General features: G+C 33.4%; 2 protein-coding genes across 2 annotated transcripts in view; both read right to left on the reverse strand.

Moving 5' to 3' along the window:
- LOC142349170 (serine protease SSP1-like) overlaps nucleotides 1-12,321 on the reverse strand; it is a 30,791-nt gene extending 18,470 nt beyond the window's left edge. The window contains exon 1 of the mRNA XM_075400583.1: nucleotides 12,018-12,321. Coding sequence (XP_075256698.1) covers nucleotides 12,018-12,321 — 304 coding nt within the window. The remainder of the gene's footprint in view (nucleotides 1-12,017) is intronic.
- A 4,219-nt stretch (nucleotides 12,322-16,540) lies between these two features.
- The window catches only part of LOC142349349 (uncharacterized), a 33,583-nt gene continuing 27,811 nt past the window's right edge, over nucleotides 16,541-22,312 (reverse strand). The window contains exons 5-6 of the mRNA XM_075400832.1: nucleotides 21,763-22,035; nucleotides 16,541-17,061 (exon numbers count right to left, since the gene is read on the reverse strand). Coding sequence (XP_075256947.1) covers nucleotides 16,946-17,061; nucleotides 21,763-22,035 — 389 coding nt within the window. The 3' untranslated portion in view covers nucleotides 16,541-16,945. The remainder of the gene's footprint in view (nucleotides 17,062-21,762; nucleotides 22,036-22,312) is intronic.

Below are 22,312 nucleotides of genomic sequence, written 5' to 3' on the forward strand. Positions count from 1 at the left end.
GTGAAACAAAAATTTTCACAGCTTACAATTGCTAATCTTTCACAATCTACCGGTACGAACCGAAAATCTTACAAATTTTGAACACATGTGTTATTCTGTAAGCATTCCAAAGGATTGCTGAAATTAAAAGTTTTTCTACTAAAAATTCAAAAGTTACTAAAATTGAGAGCTAAATTCCGCAAATCTTGCAAACATTTACCACTTTTACCACACTACTCAAAAAACATGCGGGGTTCTGAGTTAAGATTTTCACCAATTTTTACCTCAACTCTTATATTAGTTTTTCGACAAAACATCGATCCGGGAACTTTTGCCCGCAATTAGAAGTTATCAGGAACCTAAAAAAATTTGTCAAATGAACATTTGACAGCCAGAATAATGCCAAAATGAAATTATATAAAAAGGGCGAGTTTTGCAATTTGACGCAGAATTAAAATAAAAACATATATGACCTGAGTTTCTTAGAACGGCGGAAAACGGTTAAGTAGATAATTCATGTGTTTATCGTAATTTTGCAAATTTTCCGCCTGTTCATTTCAATGATGTTTTACTTTCGTTAAGTCTTCGACAAACGGACCACTAAAATAGGATAAATGCTTTCATTTGAATTTAAAAAACTGACTCAAACATTTGAAAATGTTCTGTTACTGTTATGTACAACATTTTTACGAAACCTTACTAAGTGATTAAAACGGCAAGATTAAAAACTTCCATTTCTACGCCACTGAGCATATTCAACAAGTTTACTTTTTCACAACATGATTTTCTTGTTTGAGATATCCTCCACTCATAAAGAATCAATCACATCTCAATTATAAATAAACTTGCAAAACAGGAAAGTTTTGAATTAAATTGCACGTACGTTTTCCAATTTTGCAAGTCTGAAACATGAAAAAAGTTATGGTTACACAAATGGTTAAATCTTAAAACAGACATTATTATATTCTTAAAATAGAACAACTTAAAGTTCCGTTTTCTTTAAGCAATAGAAATAAAAATATTCTAATTCGGGTAGTTTTCGGTCTAGTGGAACCCTTCCAAAAATTTTTGGGTCTTTCCCATTATAGCCCCCCAGCTTAGTGGTCAGATAACCTATAGCCCCACCCCCCCAAACAGGGTAATTATACCATAATGGGGGGGGGTTGTAATTTCATGGGGGGCTATAATGGGAAAGACCCAAAGTTTTATCATTCAATCTGTCTTTTTTCGTTTGAGTTTACGTTTCGATTTCTTGTAATTGTAATTGGAAGTTTATTCTACTTCCGAATAGATATTCGTATAAATGAAAGGTTGCTCCATTTTAGCTAACACTTTGATGCAAAAGGTATGAGAACGGTGGTATTAGGATTGAGATAAACTTAAAATTGCCACCTGTTTCAATTGAATACCGTGCTTTTAATATTTCATAAAATTTAAGTCTACTTCGAAAAAAAGCTATGATAAAAAACATGAGTCGCCAATTTAGGTCTAAGCCGCGAAGTGAGGGTCAAAAATGGCACAAAAGTTAGAACCCAGTTTTCCAATATCCCCAATAAAGTCGAGCTAGTGTTTTCTTGGGTCTAGTTTGATCTCTGCGTGTCATCCATCGGACTAGCATGAACTTACCACAGGTATGCAAAAGAGTCTATATCTTTGAGATTGGGTAACATTTTTATTTTTTTTGTTCCGACCCCTCTTGAGGGGGTAGGAACTATATACTCAAATGGGTTTTTTTTGTTCAGTCAATTTTTGCCGATCGATATATTCATCGTAGAGAGTTGAGACTGGAATCATTAGAAAGCTTTTCCAGCGTAGAATATGGAATTAAAAAGTTTTTTTTTGATTTTTGTTTTTGACAGGGAGATATCGAGGTTTAAACTTTCGAGAAAATAGAGTGAATTCCGTTGATTTCATTCACCTTTTTTCGGAATTTTTGACTAAAATGTCGCCAATTTTGATAAAATTTAATAAAATTTTTCAAGAAAAAGTTGTTGACTTTACGTTTAAAGACAAAATATATTGTCGGCTTCTTTCATTCATTTTTTTTGTCACAAATTCCGCCTAAATATTTCAAAAATATTCAGACTTTTTCATCAAAAACAGCACGAAATAAGTTTCTTTAGTCCATACTGATTAAATTTGCAGGAAGTGCACACCCAAACACAACTAACACAATCTTTGTAGACTGAAAAGGGGCTAATTCCACTTCAACTTCCGTTGAGAGTGCTCTGTAAATAAAACTTTTTTGCCGTTTTTTGCTATCTTTATTCGTTGATTATCATAAACGCAGCATTTATTTTTGATTTTTTTAACTAACAAAATATCTATATCAATGACATTCCAAAAATTAAACATTCCTAAGGGACAATCAGCAATGGTTTTGGCTATTAAAATATTCGATTTTTTTAAATAAAAAATGGATTATTGAAATTTGCCTCCATTTTTCTCTTAATTTGGTCAATTTGTAGCTTAGTGTTAGCAATCAAAGAGTGCTTCTTCTTTCTACTGAGTTCAAATTTAGTCTTTATTGCGGTTCGACGCCCGAACTTATGGTGTTCCGGCTTTGATACTACTAGATTTCACAATTTTTTTAAAAAGTTTTAGGTATTTGTCCATTTTTCATGTTTTCTAATTTTGTCAAATTATCACGTCATTAACAGATAATATATCACCTTTTTTTTGCGCTCAAAAAACAAACAATTGATAATATTTAAATCCTTACAGATATAGATTGTGGTTCTTTACCGCTTCGACCGTACTTTCTCGAAGAATTTAATTGAATTTTTTAATTTTGTCTTTAACTGTCGTTTTTACTTTATCTCTTTAGTTGTATTTAATTTCCTCTACAATGAACCGGTTTGGTTGGATTTTTCTGGTAGAGTAGATGAATCTTAAGTTCTGATATTAGAAGATAGATAATGGCTTTCATGACTTTGAAAAAGTAATTGTTTTCCAAAATGAAAAAAAAACATTTCAACTTCGGAATTCTGTTCCTTTTATTGTCTGTTTGTTACCTGGTCTCGTTAATTAAAGGTTAAGGATGACATTATTTTTGTCAAGCAAAGGTGTCAAAAGGGATTGGTGTCACAAAATCTAATGTTTTTGAAGAATTCGATATGACTTTACTGGCTTCGACACGGGTTTTTCACAAAAAAAAAATTAATTGATTTTTGTTGATTTTTGTCATATTTGACGTTCTTTTTGTAGACGTAAGACTTGTTCTGGATAATTTCAGGTCTCGAGGGCTTCCTTTGGAAGAATAAACGAACCAATTCAATTTTTCCATTTTGTAATTAATGGCTTTCGTGTCTCTGGAAATAATTTTTTTTCGATAAAAACAAGTATTACATAATCTTGCTTTTGGTGTCAAAAGAGTTGGTGTCACAAAATTTAATGTTTTAAGAGGATTCGTTATGACTTTACTGGCTTTCACACGGGTTTTTCACAAAAAAAGTAAATGAATTTTTGATTTTTGTAATATTTGACGTTCTTTTTGTAGATGTAATACATATTCAGGATAATTGCAGGTCTCAAGGGCTTCCTTTGGAAGAATAAACGAACCAATTCAATTTTTCCATTTTGTAATTAATGGCTTCCATGTCTCTGGAAATAATTTTTTTTTCGATAAAAACAAGTATTACATAATCTTGCTTTTGGTGTCAAAAGAGTTGGTGTCACAAAATTTAATGTTTTAAGAGGATTCGTTATGACTTTACTGGCTTTCACACGGGTTTTTCACAAAAAAAGTAAATGAATTTTTGATTTTTGTAATATTTGACGTTCTTTTTTTAGATGTAATACATATTCAGGATAATTGCAAGTCTCAAGGGCTTGCTTTGGAAGAATGGACGAACCTGTTCAAATTTTTCATTTTGTAATTAAAGGCTTTTATGTCTTTGGAAAAAAATTTTTTTCGAAGAATAACAAGTATTACAAAAATTTGCATTTTTTTCTTTTTTGGCTAATTGTTGCTTATTATCAATAATGAGCGGCCACATAATACATTATTGATGTTCGACGAAGGTGCAATCGAACATATTTTGGGGATCAAAAGATGGCTTTACGGCTTCGAAAGCACTTTCTGGCAAGTTCTAATTGATTTTTAGTTTGTTGTCTATTTGTTGTTCTTTTTGTAACTGCATAAAAAATTGAATACCAAGAATTCCGAAATAAGTTTCTTTAGTCCATACTGATTAAATTTGCAGGAAGTGCACACCCAAACACCACTAACACAATCTTTGTAGACTGAAAAGGGGCTAATTCCACTTCAACTTCCGTTGAGAGTGCTCTGTAAATAAAACTTTTTTGCCGTTTTTTGCTATCTTTATTCGTTGATTATCATAAACGCAGCATTTATTTTTGATTTTTTTAACTAACAAAATATCTATATCAATGACATTCCAAAAATTAAACATTCCTAAGGGACAATCAGCAATGGTTTTGGCTATTAAAATATTCGATTTTCTTAAATAAAAAATGGATTATTGAAATTTGCCTCCATTTTTCTCTTAATTTGGTCAATTTGTAGCTTAGTGTTAGCAATCAAAGAGTGCTTCTTCTTTCTACTGAATTCAAATTTAGTCTTTATTGCGGTTCGACGCCCGAACTTATGGTGTTCCGGCTTTGATACTACTAGATTTCACAATTTTTTTTAAAAGTTTTAGGTATTTGTCCATTTTTCATGTTTTCTAATTTTGTCAAATTATCACGTCATTAACAGATAATATATCACCTTTTTTTTGCGCTCAAAAAACAAACAATTGATAATATTTAAATCCTTACAGATATAGATTGTGGTTCTTTACCGCTTCGACCGTACTTTCTCGAAGAATTTAATTGAATTTTTTAATTTTGTCTTTAACTGTCGTTTTTACTTTATCTCTTTAGTTGTACTTAATTTCCTGTACAATGAACCGGTTTGGTTGGATTTTTCTGGTAGAGTAGATGAATCTTAAGTTCTGATATTAGAAGATAGATAATGGCTTTCATGACTTTGAAAAAGTAATTGTTTTCCAAAATGAAAAAAAAAACATTTCAACTTCGGAATTCTGTTCCTTTTATTGTCTGTTTGTTACCTGGTCTCGTTAATTAAAGGTTAAGGATGACATTATTTTTGTCAAGCAAAGGTGTCAAAAGGGATTGGTGTCACAAAATCTAATGTTTTTGAAGAATTCGATATGACTTTACTGGTTTCGACACGGGTTTTTCACAAAAAAAGTAAATTAATTTTTGATTTTTGTCATATTTGACGTTCTTTTTGTAGACGTAAGACTTGTTCTGGATAATTTCAGGTCTCGAGGGCTTCCTTTGGAAGAATAAACGAACCAATTCAATTTTTCCATTTTGTAATTAATGGCTTTCATGTCTCTGGAAATAATTTTTTTTCGATAAAAACAAGTATTACATAATCTTGCTTTTGGTGTCAAAAGAGTTGGTGTCACAAAATTTAATGTTTTAAGAGGATTCGTTATGACTTTACTGGCTTTCACACGGGTTTTTCACAAAAAAAGTAAATGAATTTTTGATTTTTGTAATATTTGACGTTCTTTTTGTAGATGTAATACATATTCAGGATAATTGCAGGTCTCAAGGGCTTCCTTTGGAAGAATAAACGAACCAATTCAATTTTTCCATTTTGTAATTAATGGCTTCCATGTCTCTGGAAATAATTTTTTTTTCGATAAAAACAAGTATTACATAATCTTGCTTTTGGTGTCAAAAGAGTTGGTGTCACAAAATTTAATGTTTTAAGAGGATTCGTTATGACTTTACTGGCTTTCACACGGGTTTTTCACAAAAAAAGTATATGAATTTTTGATTTTTGTAATATTTGACGTTCTTTTTTTAGATGTAATACATATTCAGGATAATTGCAAGTCTCAAGGGCTTGCTTTGGAAGAATGGACGAACCTGTTCAAATTTTTCATTTTGTAATTAAAGGCTTTTATGTCTTTGGAAAAAAATTTTTTTCGAAGAATAACAAGTATTACAAAAATTTGCATTTTTTTCTTTTTTGGCTAATTGTTGCTTATTATCAATAATGAGCGGCCACATAATACATTATTGATGTTCGACGAAGGTGCAATCGAACATATTTTGGGGATCAAAAGATGGCTTTACGGCTTCGAAAGCACTTTCTGGCAAGTTCTAATTGATTTTTAGTTTGTTGTCTATTTGTTGTTCTTTTTGTAACTGCATAAAAAATTGAATACCAAGAATTCCTAAATCCGTTCTATAGAAGCATTGGTAATCGTAAACCTATGGGATATTTTAGTTGATTCCTAATGGTTTTCATTACTTTGGAATTAATTGTTTTTTAGAAAAAATATTCAGCCAATTTTCTAACTTTAAAGTTTCTGTTCTTTTTTGTCTAATTGTTACCAAGCTTTATTATGAGCTGGTGAATAACCATTTTTTTCTGGTGGATTACAAGTTATTTTGTTTTTTTTTTCAGTTTTATCTGACGCGATTTTGACTTTGTTATTAAGTTTTGTTTTTTAAAACGGACATAAATTTTTTGATGAGATTGTTTTTGTCGTTGTTGTTTGATTTTGCAGTTCTTCTTCGCTTGCTTTCTTAATATCGGCAAATCTTATCAATCTAATGCATCATGTTTTACTCCACTGAGTTATTTGTTTTGGAGGCTATCTTTTCGCTCATGTACCAGTTTTTTTTGAAAAATACTTGAATTTTTCGTGTTTTTCTATCTGTTCCTCATTTGGTTGACAATTATGCCAAAATTGTGGATGAGCGGGGTCGGAACCTTATGTGCGATCGCACATTACGGAGCCGCCTTGTCCTCTAGATGCTGAAAATTTCACGTAGTAAGGTCAAAACACCCCTTCCGCAAAACATTTTAAGAGACCAAAAAGCAGAATTCTTGAATAGTATTAGGTGTAAAAAAAAATTCATTAGTCACGATTGTTCGACTGAACAAAAATGATAATAATTTCTTGTTTGAGTCCATATCTTCTTCTTTCAGCCCGGTTTTACCTATAATGCCTTAACAATGTTTTCTTATAACTTTGTTTTTTATCAAAGTAGAATTGAAATGGGTATAACTTCAAAGCTCTACAAGTTCAACTGAAATGGGGGAAAATTTTAAGTTGACCTCAATCTCAATAGTATCCTACCCATTGCTTCAATTTTATACTTTTGAACCATTTTTTGGGTTTTTCCCAATTAATCCTCTCAAGAAATTGTAGCCCCCCATTATTGGATAATTACCATGATGGGGGGGGGGGTTAGTGGAAAAGTTTCGCTTCCAATTGAAAATTATTCAGCATTCAAATGCATGTTGAAATAAAATGTTGACTATCTAATAATTCATAAAAAGAATTTTAAAGTCGCGCATGAAATTTTGGCTCTGCATATAAAAGTTCTGAGTTTAGTAAAAGTCAAGCGTCACACCTGCTATTGCGCTAAATTTTTGCGCCACCTGTTACGTCGAGAGAAAGTGTAATTTTGAAAAATGGTTAATCTTAAGTCTACATGATATTGTGAAAAAGTTGCAACATAGGTTTTTGATGTAAAACTTGGTCTTTTAATTAGACAACACCTAAGCAAATCAATTGAAAAAAAAAACATTTTGGAATTTAAGATTTTACCGTTTTTATTCATCTAAAGATTGATTTATTCTAGAACGTCTATTTTGGATGTTCCACACTCGGTGAACTACTTTCTTATATCTATTTTTTTCCTACCCACTTTAGTGGGGGGCGGGGAACTATACACTCAAATGCGTTTTTTTGTCCAGTCAATATTGACCGAGCAACATCTTCACCGTGGGAGCTGAGGGTGGCATCATTAGAAAGACCGTCCAGCGAATAATACGGAATTAAAGAGATTTTTTTGATTTTCGCTTTTTTCAGTGAGTTAATGAGGTTTAGAGTTTTGTGAATAATAGACGGATTTCCGTTGTCTTTAGTTACATTTTCCAGAATTTTTGCTTATATATATATATATACACACATATATATATATATATATATATATATACATATATATATATATATATATATATATATATATATATATATATATATATATATATTGTCAGTTTTGCTAAAATATGTTAAAGTTGTTAGAAAAAAGTGTTGTTGGTTCATTTTGTAAACATGAGTTGTTGAAACTTATTTGGCTCAAAGTTTGGTGCTGACACAAAATTTGGTGCTGACACAATTTGTTTCACCTCAAGAGAGGGCCAATTTCCGTCTCCGCCTTCTTGGAAATGTTTTTGGGTTGAAAACTTCGCCAGTTTTTAAATAAAATATCTCGACAGTTTTGCAAACATTATTTCTCTCTGATAGATGAAATTTTTGTCAAAACATCTATATCCAATACACTGGAAATCAATGCATATTCATAACTAATGAACATTAAAAGTAAGGCTAGTTTTGGTCTAATCATTGAATTCTAAATTTCAAAAACAACCCGGAGTGTAATCAATGCTGTCTTTCTTCGAAAAAATTTACAGCCTTTTTTATGTTCATTACAGAGAAGAACCTTTTTCATCAAGGCTCACAATTGAAGGTACCAATTTGGTTCATAAACATTTGTTAGGTAATGTTTCTACTATTTTAGACGAAATTTTATTGTCATTTTGAATTTGAAATCTGTTATTTTCAGAATAAAAAATGGGTTATATAAATTTGCCACTATATTGTCTTTAATTTGATCAACTTGTAGCTTAGTTTCAGCACAGGGAGAATGCATCCTCTAATTGGAAAAGTTTTATTGTTTTTATGGTTTTAAATTGTTTTCTGACTTCAATACTACGAGTTCCGCAAAATTTTTTTTTCTGACTTTTCTTTTCCTTTTTTGGTTTTGTCACATCAAATTGCTGATAGATCACTTATTATTTTATTGGTATTCCAAAATTAGGCACAATTGAACATATCAATTTTATTACATGAGTGTATTATAGTTTTAAAGGCTTCGACAAAATTTTCTGAAAGAATCAAATGAGATTTTTATCAATTTGTCTTTAATTCTTTTTTTGTTCTAGCATGAAAATTTTTTCAAATATTGGGGATTTCAATGGCTTGTTTCACATGAGCCTATTTAGTGATTTAAGTTGTTAGCTGATGGTTTTCATGACTTCAAATATAAATTTTTTCAATCAATGTGGAGGATTTTTTAAAAATTTTCTCCTGTTGTTTCTGTCGTCTTGTAGCCTAGTCTCGATAATCGCATTTCAAAACAATTGTTTAAGGGGCGCATTTGTAGATATAGTTTTTTAGTGAAATGATTATGCTTTTATTAGCTTCCACAGCCGTTTTTCGCGAAAACTAAGTTAAAATAACTTTGATTTTTCTCTAAATTTGAAGTTCTTTCTTTAAACGTATCACCAAATCTGCGTGATGGAAGATTTTCTTGGCTTCATTAGGGGCATAAACAAACATAATCAAATAACTCATTTTAATGCTGTTAAAAAACCTATTTTTGCTCTGCACCTATTTTTGTTACCCAGTGTCTTGTCAATTAAAGGTCAGACATGACGTTTCTGAAATCGAGGGCAGGCGAAAATTAGTGGATTTAAACCAAATTTATGTTTTTAACGGCTTGAAAGCCGGTTTTTTGCCAGAAAAACTGTATTAAGTTTTGATTTTTGCCTGTGTTTGAGGTTCTTTTGTAAATGTATGACATATATTGAATAATGACAGGTCTCAATGGCTACAGAAGGAGGAATGATAAGATCAGATCTGATGATTTGAATTAATAGCAGACTCATGACTGATAGTTTTCATTACAGATGGTTTTCATGACTTTGATTTTTTTTCAAATAACTTAAGTGTTTCTTGACTCTGCATTTTTTGTACTCTTTATCTTTTTTCGTTTATTACACATTCTTGCTCATTACAGGTCACTTATTAGCTTATTGTTGTAGAGCGCAGTTAATCATATCTAGATATCTAAAGTTTCCAAGATATTGATTATGGTGATAATGGGTACGGTATGACAACGGTTTTTCGAGTTTTTTTTCTTTTTGGAACATTGTCTGTTTTTGACGTTATTTTAATTAACGTGTTAAAGTCTGATTAATGACAGGTCTCAAGGGCTTCCTATTGAGGAAAAAAAGGAACTGATTAATATTTTTAATTATTGCTGATTGCTTTAATGACTTTGGAATAACTGTCTTAAGAGAAATTTTTTATCACTCTGCATCTTCTTTTCTTTTTTGTCTATTTGTTACCTAGTCTCAATATTCACAGGTCACATATCACTTTTTGGGTCATCAAGAAGCGTTTTTAGAGATATCTATTGTTTTAGTGAAGTGATTATGGAATTAATGGCTTCGACAACCATTTTTCGCAAGAAATTTACTTTGTTTTTGAAATTGTCTGTATTTGAAGCTCTTTCTTTAAGCGTTTGACAAAATCTGTTTGACGGCTGACTTTGGTGGCTTTTTTTGTGGGCAGAAACAAAAATATTCAAATGTATTCATTTTTACAGCTGACACCTAATTTTTGATTTCATTTTCAGCTAAGTTTTTTCATGATACTTAATTAGTTGTTCTCGAAAATATAAATGTTGTTCTTAACTTTGCTATTTCGTTGTCTGCAAGTAAGTCTCTTTAACGAGTGGTAACATATCCTTTTATTGGTGTTCAAACAACGCTCAACCAATCATTTCGTTTTCTTGGCGCAAATTTATGGTCATAAAGGCTTCGTCACCTTTTTCTCGCAATTTTTTTTGAGTTTTTGTTTCTTTTTGTATTTGGGATTGTTTGTAGTGGTATGAGAAAGTCTTAAAATTGACAGTTCCAATGTCTTATCTAATGTAGTTATAAATGGTCGTATTACAAATTTATTCAATCATTTCAAATCATATCTAGCAGTTTTCATTACTTTGGAACCAATTGTTTTCAAAATTTATGAGGGTATTTTTCAAGTTAACCGCTTTTGTTGTTTTTCGTCTTTTTGTTGCCAAGTCTCATTGAGGACTGGTTTCATATCTTTTCTAGTGATGAAAACTGAACTATTTTTTTAAGTTTAAGTTTTATCTGGCTTTTATCTGGCGCTATTTGGTCTTTGATATTGAGTTTTTCTACAAATAGAAATCGAATTTTTGATGTTGTTAATGTTTGTTGTTGTTGTTTGTTTCTGCTGTTTGTCTTGTCTCGTGTTCTTAATAATGGCAAATCTCCACGGCCCTCTAAAGCGGTGTTTTCCAAAAAAATTCTACTGAGTGATTTGAGTTGGAAGCATTTTTTTTATTCATACACAAATTAGTTTCAAAAATATTTGAAGTTTTTGAAAGTTTTCCATTCCTTTGGATCTTGGTAGACAATTAAGTTGTTTTCATATAGAATGAATTTTGTAAATGTAAACTATTTCTAGGTAATATCAGCTCAACAGCATTGAGCATATCAAATTGCAGTGCATTAACACAACGCTTTTTTTTTAACTTTCCTCATTTATTCTCTATTTTTCACTGTTACTCGAGCATGTTTGTTTTTGTTTCTGATGATTATGGACACATTTTACCCTCTGAAGTTTTCACCTGGTTTATCAGTCCAGCAAAGATTGGTGAGATTTTGTTTTACTAAAAGCTGCAAGTGAAAACTAATCTTAACAGAAACAGTTTCAGTAAAACATTTTAGGAAGAAACAGTTTGGGAACTAATTTTGTCTAACGTTGCCGGTCAAATCGCACATTTATGTCTTGGTATCACTCTGTAAAGGGAAAAATTCGCCGCGTAGGGATCAAGTACTATGTTGATGTTCCAGAACAAATAAGAACAAAGAAAAAATTTGGTCAGACCATATCCTGACTGTTTTCCGGACTTTTGCTCATAATTTTCTTTAAACCGCTTTTGTGTAATATTTGCCAAATGTAACGCAGAATAAAAAAATTGCACTGAATGTGAAATTGTCGCGTCTTTCAAGAATAATCATGTATTTCGAAAGGATAGAAACTCAATACGAACTTTCTTCTTGAGCCATCTTTTCTTAAATAATTTTTAAAAACCTGGCCAGAAGGTGCGGTCAAAATTCTGTTTGTTTTGGTACCCTTGCCTAGCCTGGTGTAACTAACTTTTTGCTCCATAAACACAGTGTGCTGCAGTGACCACCCACTGCGATGACACAATAGTACCTCCACAAGCTTCTGTATATGTACGACTTCGCCAAGTATACACCTGGACATAGAACCTCCGCCTCGGACTCAAGTGACCTCCTAAGATGTTAAAGGTCAAGGCAGATCTAAGTCGTGACTTCTGTTCAGTCCTCCTCTCATCGAGATTAAATGTTTGATCATTTTCTTTTCTGATGAATTGGAATCCCCGACAAAATACTAAAATTGCAGTGATCAATAAAGAGAATAATGTTAGATTGGTCATTGTTTCAAACTACTATTATCATCAATAATAAACTATTTTCTTTCTATTTGTTCAGGAAAGTTCACGTTAATATCATGCTATGATATCTCGCATAGTTTAATACGCACTTGTTGAATTATTTAATCCCGGGTCAAGCTTTGCTGAAAAATAAAGTATGACTTAAGGTGAATAAGCGTTGACGGTGAAAAAAAAACACAACACTGCGCCCCCACTGTTTTATGGTTGTCCATGAAAGTTCATTTGAACAATAGGGTATGAGATCTCGGGCAGTTTAGTAGAAACTTGAGGATTTGAGCTTAGAGGAATTTCGGGGTGAAATTTTGCAAGACCAGTCAAAAGTCGGTTTCTTTTCTCCCATACCAACTAAGTGAATTGCAGGCCAAACCGTGGAAGAGAACGAGAAGGAAAACACTTTCGAGCATTTTATTAATTGAAAGTGTCTACGCTAATTTCAGCACCAGGCTGTATAATACGCAGGCAAAATCATAATTTCTGTCAAATGTATGATCAAAATTTATTCACAGATCTTGTCTCAAATTGCGTTTAACAAATGAACTTCAACGTTTTTAAAAATTGTATGCATACTAATTTAAAAAATTCTAATTCAAATCAATCCAAATGGTCTATAGATTAATGTTTCACTCATCAAATTTTTCTCATTTTTTATTGCAAAAAAGAGCTAAAAACACCTGAGCAGCAGCCCCAACATATGAAAAAGGTCCTGACACATATTGCCATTAAAAAAGTATTTGACTCGACTTTGACGCTAATTTTCTACTTTGTTTTGAACTACCATTACAGTCCTGCATGTCGATCTAAACTTAATGGATAAAGATTTCGATCAAAACGCGCCAACAACATTGATCCGTAGGCGACGCAACATTTATTGCTACTCTATCAAACCTTAAATTGGCAGAGTCTACGAAACAAAGGGTTTAAAACATAAATCAGACCAACTTTTATAGCAACGGTAGTTCCTAGAATGTTGTATCGTTGAAGCATGTTGATGAAAAATGATTAAGATTTCGTAGATCAAATTTAGTCATAGAAACCATTAAAAAATTGGAAAACTGGCTCCAACCCAATTTTTTGGAACCAAAGGCTTTGGGATGAAAAAAAATCAAGTAATCCAGTTCGAAACTATGAATGTATTTAAACATGATTCTAAATCCCGGGCCCCTCCCCTGCCTCCGTGAAAGAGAACTATCGTCGATTGACATGTACACACCCTTATACCTCACAAAAATCAAGCTATGAAAAACGTTATAAAAGTCCGAGGCGCATTTGCGTGTTCCCCTGAGACGAATTTAAGGAAACCTAGAAGTGTTTAAGAACCCTCTAAATAATGAGGAGGTAAGAATCTGTGTCGTGGTCTCAAGCACGAGTAACAAGAGTTTTATTATTCATTTTCATAATTGAATTCAAAATGGTCTAAAAGTACAAAAATTCACAGGTATTTATAGTCGCTATCAGTTCTCGATCAGTGCTATAGTCGATATCACAATCTGCATGCTCAGCAAGCATTTAAGATGATTTGCAGGTAACATTTAACGGCATAAATTGACTCAAAATTGACCGGCAAAGTTACTCTTATTTTTGAATGAGTAAACATGAAATTGATTAAATGTTTATCACAAAAATTTAGAGAATTTTCAAGAAAGGAAATCAATCCAAAAGGCTGAAAAAGGTGGTGGTAAGAGTCTCGTGTCCTCTTTCTTCATATTGAATAGTTAGCAATTTTGTCATGTCTGCTCCTCAGTGGGCGAAATTTCACATTCTCAGAGAAAATGATTTAATGGAAACCACCTTTATTTTTTTTCATTAAATTAATTAAAACTACGAAATTTATGCGTTTTTTCTTGATACTGTTTCCAATCTGTGCACTCCGGCTAATTTAATTAAAGCTTCAAGGTCTAGTTCTTCAGTTGTTGAAAATAAAAGAAGTCCTCCGGCTAAAACTGGCTTTAACTTACCTAAAATAGCTAAAAAGAGAAAAAGCCAAAATTGTCTGCTTTTGGTTAAACTAAAAGGAAAAATGTTTACTAAATTGGATTTAAAAACCCAGCTATGGTTGATGATCAATAGCTTTGTTCTGAAACAATGTGAAGAAAGAACAGAACTCAACTTGTCTTATACGTTTAATTGAAATGGTGTAAATAGGGCAAGTTGACGCCCAACAAGATAGGAAAAACCTGAATTTTTGGAGGCACACTTTTAGGCTAAATGTTCACATTTTTGTGACTTTAGAAAATTCAAACTCTAGAAAAAAAATCAGTTTATTGGTTGAAAATTGAGAACACCGACACTTTTTTGTACCTGAGCCTCTGAAAATGTCAAAATATTGTGCAAAATTAGAAACCCTAAAAAACACTGGCAGCTCCTCTACTTTCATGAGCAGTGGTTTTTAAAACAGCTGCTGTGTTAATTTCGTTGCTCGCCAATCTTTTTCTCATTGGGAAAACAATCAATTTAATTCAACAGCAAGTATCTGTGACGAAAAAACAAGTAAAATAGATCACAGCAGTAATTCTGCTCTTTGGCCAGTTCGATAAAAAATAAAATTGAGAATGGAACAGCTTTTTTCCTGGCTTGTTGAACCACTGAAACTGGAAGAAAATTTTTTTATAGATCAAAATTACTAATCGAAACCATTAAAAATTAGAAAACTGGCTTGAATACCATGAGAATGATTTTTTGAAAATTTTTCCTAGAGCCTCGGATCAAAGAAATCGAGTAATCTCATTTTGAGGCAGATTTTGACTCTCAACTAAAGCTCATATGGACTTTTCTGGAGCCATTCTGTCAAAATTGACATGAATGGACTGACATCCAGAATTGAAAGAGGTTCTGGACCTAATCGAGCTGTGATCTGCTAAAAGGGTTAATGCCGGATAACGTTTATATTAAGAATCTATTTATATCTGACTCAAAACGTAATACAATTTTGCCAAACAATGATTATTTTCAATTTGGAACTGCGTGCGTGTATTCAAACATGATTCTGAATTCCGGAACCCCACTCACTGCCTCGGTGGAATGCATATATCTTAGATTGACATATACTCACCCTTGTACCTTACAATGATTAAGCTGTGCAAAACGTCATACAAGTCCGAAGTGTTCACACGAGACAAAGTTGCCCAGGTTGAGGTGCCCTCTGGAAGTGGCCTCTGATCAGACCGTGCCAGACGAAAGCAACCTCTGATCAGACCATTCTAGACCAAAGTGTCCACTGATCAAGCTGACGTGCGTTTGAAACACCGTGATTGCTCGGAGTGCGCTCGAAGTTGTCTTATATCAGACCTTGCCAGACGGAAATGGCCTCTGATCAGACCGAAATCAGATCATTGTCCAGGTGATTGTGCGACCACCATTGCGCAGACGATTATGCGCTCAAAATTACATCTGATCAGACTATTTTGCGCTCGAAAATCACTCCTGATCCTACTATTGTGCGCTCGAAATCGCCTCTTATCAGACTCAATTGCGTCCAAAATTGTCTTATGAGTGAATAGTTTTCACTATGAACGAATCTCTTTAATTTTTCTGTAAAACATTTAATTAATAGAAATAATGTTTGCAGTACGAAATTCGTCTGAGGAAAAACCAATTGTAAAAGTATTGCTAATGGAAATGGAACCTATCTGTTGAGGAAACAAATTACTTGTTTCCATTAGAGCATATTTCTGACTCAATGGATGAACTTATACAGCTTTCAAATAGAAACATCGTGGGCTTCAGTTAATCAAAATTGCCTCTTAATATGACAGGAGTTTGGTATCAGCTGGAACCCTTTGGTTCTGATCAGAGGCAGAAGACTCTAGATGTGCCTCTGATCGGAAAAATGATTTTTGTTGCCTCTCGGCAGAGCCAATCTCTTATTAAAAAATACAAAAATTGAAAGAAAAAAATGCGCTCGAAATGGCCTCTGGTCAGACCCAATTGCGCTCAAAATCTTCTCTGATCAGACTAATGCGCGCTTGAACCCGCCTCTGATCAGACCAACCGAGACGGAAATGACCTCTGATCAGACCATTACCATTCGGAAGTGACGTCTGATCAGACCATCCCCAGACCGAAGTGACTTCTGATAATACTGAAGCGCGCTCGAACCAAATCCCAGACCCTGTAATTTTGGTCTAGAAACACACAGTGTGCGTTGGAATTGGGTCTGATCAGAGGTCACTTCCGTCTCGCGCCTCAACCTGGGTATAGAAACTGAAAGAGAAAACTGTTTAATTACACTTTAAATAATTTATTTGTAAATCTGCACGCTCAGTGTGCATGTAATATGTTGTGCAGCTAAAATTTAATTGCATAACTTTCCTCAAAATGACCCACAAAAATATTTTCATTTCTGAATGGATAAGTTTGAAACAAAAATATGCGTGCTAAGAAATGTGCACAAAAATATCTTGATAAGAATTTCATGTTATCTTTTACGCAGGAAAATGATTTTATAAAGCTTCTGTATGATTAACGCCGAAGGGGCAGAGTTCCCTTAACCGTTTTGTTTTGTGTAACAGTTCCTTTAACCAATTTTTTTTTGTGAAATAATTGTTCATTGGTCCGTTTGTTGAGTGCTGCATTGTCATGTTGTCTATTGTTGTTGTGTTGTGTTGTGCTATTTTGTGCAAATATGATTGGTAGTGTCACAAGAAGTGTCTTTGGGACAACATGTCTTCTTATCAGCACAACAGACTGCACCCTCCAATGGACAACACATCTCACCACTTCGACCTACAACACATTAAACCATGCAGTTCATCTACCTTAATTTACACCTCGAATTTCAACAAAATCACTCACATTTCATCAATAAGAATTTGCGAGATTCGTGCAACATTTTTACGACATCTTGCAAGATTAGCATACGAACCCGACTCGGGTATTAATGACTAAAGTTGCATACCTTCCGCGTCCTATCAAAATTTCTTACCAAGTATTTCGTAATTTACCAAGTCACGTATTAATACTTTCATCAATGATATTTGACATTTTGTTTGGTACAAAACCAAAGGCATCTTTTCCATTTGTGACCCCCCCCTCAAGCTTAATGGGTGCATATTTATTGCACCCTCAGACGCACGTGCCATATTTTTACATGATGATTTACTATGTAATGCCGCGTGCTCTGTAACTGGAAACACCAAGATCCTTCATATTTCATTATTCCAACACTATCAATTTGCAGATCTATTCTGCTCCCCCCCCGCCAGCTTAGTGGGCATACATTTTTTACGATACCCAGGCGCACATGTTCATTTTTAAAATTTTTAGTAACGTGCTATATAACAAATATATAAATGGCAATTTGACTTGGCAAGCAAGATTTAAATGTAAGACCGCGAACAGTAATCACAAGCATTACCCACATTTGTTGAAAAATTTTGACAATTACGAATTCTTACTTTTCGAAATGTTCCAAAGCACCAATATACAAGAGAAATGAAACTCTCCTCCGAACGACGCTTTTTTACATTGCCCCGCTAAAATGAAAAAATGGGACTAATTTATTTTCAAAGCAGTCCAATTGAGTAAGAAAAAACTTATGGAGGCCTCCTCTAGATCAACTGATTGAGCATTTTGAACCAAACCCTTTCCTTGAACCTAATTGAGACTTATTAAACTACAATCATCAAATAAAATCGTCAAAAAGAAGACCTATTACATGCTATTATTAAGTATGAACAGGCTCGGGTGAGCAAAATTGGACTAGCAAGACTAATAAAAAATTAATGCCTATTTTTTAAGAGAAGTTAGTGAAAATAGAGTTTAGGAATAATAACTTCAAGAATGATTTTCCGATAAACTTTGAACAAGATGTCAATAAAGATCAATTTTTTGATGAAATAAAGAAGCAGCTCCCACATTTAAAAATTGAAAATAATCCACATTAAAATAAATATATCCCATTTACTCAACAAATCCAAATATGGACATTAGCTTATCTCCAGATTTCAAAACAGGTAATTGGGGGTGCTAGGACAATAGATCGAAAGACAACAGATCGAAAGCAAAAATTGGGACATTAGATCGAAAATTAAATTATTCAGGTTGCATCTTGGTCAATCAGATTTGAGCGCTCATTTATTAACAGCGGCGCTAGTGACAATGGCAGACGTACCAAAATATAGAAAGTTTATTGCTGGCCAATCACAGCCCAGAAAATGGCAATATTGTTTTCTGATTGGCTGATTGCTCAACAAGTTCTCAATGTTTTAAAATAGGATATGAGCGTTAACGTAAAACTGCTCAGAAATTGCGAAACGACGAAAAGGCCAAATTATACGTATTTTGTGGGAAACTGGTCTCACGTTCGTTTGCGATAGATTCATCTCCGTTGCCATTGATACTCTAATTTGGGAATTTCAGAAAAATAAAAACATTCAAAATAATTTGACTTCGCAAGCAAGGTTTAAATGTAAGACCGCAAACAGGGCTCACAAGCAGCACCCACAATTGTTGACAAATTTTGAAAATTACGATTTCTTTTTTTTCAAATTGTTCCAAAGCACCAATATACAGATGAAATAAAGCTCTTCTCCAAAAGACGATTTTTTACATTGCCCCGTTCAAATGAAAAATTGGGACTACTTTGACTTCAAAGCAGTTCAGTTGAGTAAGAAAAAACTTATGGTGGCCTCCTCTGGACCATCTAATTAGGCAATTTAAATCAAACTCTTTACTTGAACCTAATTGATACTTATTAATCTACAATAATCAAATAAATTTATCAAAAAGAAGAACTATTACAAGCTATTATCAATTATGATCTGGCTCGGGTGAGCAAATTTGGACTAGCAAGACTAATAAAAAATTAATGCCTTTTTCTTAAGAGAAGTTAGTGAAAATAAAGTTTGAGAATAAAAATTTAAAGCATGATTTTCTGACAAATTTTGAACAGAATGTCAAAAATGATAAATTGTTTGAGGAAAAAAAGATACGTCTCCCACATTTACAATTTGAAACCAATCCAAATTAAAATAAGTAAATCCCATTTACTCAACAAAAACCAAATATGGACACTAGCTCATCTCCAGATTTGAAAAAAGGTATTTGGGTGAACTAGGACAATAGATCGAAAGACAACAGATCGAACGCGAAAATTGGGACATTGGATCGAAAATTAAATTATTCAAGTTGCATCTTGGCCGATCAGATTTGAGCGCTCATTTGTTAACAGCGGCACTAGTGAAAATGGCAGACGTACCAAAATATAGAAATCTTATTGCTGGCCAGTCACAATTGAGAAAATGAGAACATTGTTTTCTGATTGGCTGATTGCTCAACAAATTCTCAATGTTTTAAAATAGGATATTAGCGTTAACGTAAAACTGCTCAGAAATTGCGATAAGCCGAAAAAACAAAATTATAATTTTTTGGGGGAAAACTGATCTCACGTTTGGTTGTGATAGATTCCTATCAAGTCCCACGGGCCGCTGAGGCATGACCATGGCCCGCGAGGCATGGCCAGATGCGGTAAAATATATAATCTAGCCTTAGGCTATGTCCAATTTGGGCTAATTGAACACTTAAAAGTACAGTGTTTTAAATTTCTCAACAATCGCATTCGTTGAAATTTCTACATATTATAGCATATAATACAGCATATATTCCAGCATATAACATGTTCTGTTGTGATATTTTGTTCGGTTGTGATAGATTAATACACAAGTCCCACGGGCCGCTAAGGCATGGCCATGGCTCCCGAGGCATTGCCATAATTTCGTAAATATATTGCAGCTCGCAAATAATGCTTAATTTCAACTAGTAAGAACAGAGAATAATTTTCGATCTATTGTCCCAATTTTTCTGTTTTTGATCTGTAGTTCTTTCGGTCTATTGTCCAGTCACCGTATTTGGGAGCTTTCAGTATAATCCGAGGTTAAAAAATCTAAATCGGAGCAAACAGCAGATCAAACTGAGTCTTAATATCAAATGAGTATAAAACTATAAAAACTATTAATTTTTATTACCCTTTTACCTATTGCTCTCCATTTTTATTTTCTTTTATATGGAAGTAACTTTTTTAAAGTGCATCATTTAAAATTTTTGTGGCTCTTCGAAGAGCTGAGGGATGGCTTGTTTCAATTTAATGTTTCACTCACCAATGAGGATATGTCAAAAAAGAAAGTATTGCACATGTTTGGAAAAAGACAGTAATCAAACTGGAAATGTTTTATAAAAGTAACGGGAGAGATTTCTCTTTAAAGGTCTCTACATTTTTTGTCCAACATTAATGGAGTTTCCTGTATTAAGGCAGTGAGTTTAGAATAAGAGAACTTTTAAATTGAAGCTAAACGGTATTTTCTAGAAAGACGCCACAACAATATCATATTTAAAAGATGAGATGAGTAATAGTTTGACCAAAATTTAAGTTCCGCTAGAGACAGGTGATAACCAATAAAATGGAATATAAAAATAGTAAGTTATTTATAAATATCAGATAACAAATGCATCGGATATACATTTGGAAACCTTTCCTAGCGCGTGTATATGACTAATATGACCGTCTTCCTACTCAAGCAATCCATTTCAAAATGAGCATTACAAATAATTAAATGAAATTCGAATGCTATGAAGCTCCAGAATTTTTTCCTTTGTGTCCCCAGAACGTTTTGCACCTCCAGTTACCCAGTCCGGGTCAAAATAGAGCAAATCATTCTAGCAAATGTAAAAATCTGGCACGTGGGGGGGGGGGGGGTTGGAAATAATAGGCGGCAATAGCTTGGGTGCACAAGCGGAACACTGAAACTACAATTTTAACTATCAGCTGAGCGAAACCCGCAAACATTCTAAACATGAAGCTTTTTGCGCCCTCAAAATATCAAACTGATGGACGTGAACTTAGCACTTAAGCGGTGATGAAAGCCCGTGGCTTCCACACTAATCAAGAATTTAGGAACACTTTGAATCACAGTTCAAAAATTTTGTATAAAAAGACAAAATTTGGAAGCTAGATTTAAAATTGTGTGTATAAACATAATCCGAGATTTAAAAATCATACTCCTTTAGCCATTTTTGTAACGGCAACGGCTCTTGTAATGTGGTTATTGACAGCAATGTTCCAAAATATCTGTTATAATTGGACTAATAGTTAGTTATGCTCGTACTCGGGCTAAAGATGACGTGCTTGACAATGTATTGACAACAGTTGAGGAGATAAACAACCTGATAATGGATGTTTGACCTGTTCTGAACAGGAGAAAAAAGAACACAAGTTATCATTGCAGAGGAAACATTGACTGAAAGGAATAACGGAAAAGATTCAAAAAATTTTTTGGTCTTGGAAGAGAAAATAATCTGCAAACATCCATTTGAAAAATCTTCAAAACCTTAAAATGATTTTTTCCACAGAATCACGTCGCTTATACTTTTAAATAATTAATGTAAGAAATTCCATAAATTGGTAAGAATTGCACCATTGGCTAATTATACCTGGGCAGCAAGTGTACCCATCATGACAATAAACAACAGGGTTACTGTGACATGCCACAGCGCTAGCTTTCGCCTCCCCACTCATTCCAAGACTCCCTCCGTACCCATACTCTGTGAACCCCCCACTTCCACCACTCTTCGGGCTGGCTCTTTTTCCAGACATGGAATTGGCTAGTTGGTAGGGTTTGTACGCGTATTTGCCCGATGGTGTCTCAACATGGCGGTGGAGATTGTCGTTGTCGTGAGGGTTCCTAGCAACCTCGGCTTGTTCGGCTGAAATATTCTCTCAATCAATTCTCTATAACTTAATCATGCTTCGTAATTTTTAGCAGGAATGCTAAATTTGTTCTGATTAAATAGATATTTTCAGAAAAAAGGAAGGCTCTTTGAAATAAATGAAATAGATAAAATGTAGATGATTAAAGATTGAACAGCTCAACAAAATGGAAGTTATGTATAGTCAATAAAGGTTTTATTATTGATATTATTTCCAAATACACAAGCGAAGGCAAAATAACAGCCTTCTTAGGGAAGACAGGACGAACATAAT

The sequence above is a fragment of the Convolutriloba macropyga genome, chromosome 11 (assembly GCF_964194025.1).
Source record: "Convolutriloba macropyga chromosome 11, txConMacr16.3, whole genome shotgun sequence".
Classification (NCBI taxonomy): domain Eukaryota; kingdom Metazoa; phylum Xenacoelomorpha; order Acoela; family Convolutidae; genus Convolutriloba; species Convolutriloba macropyga.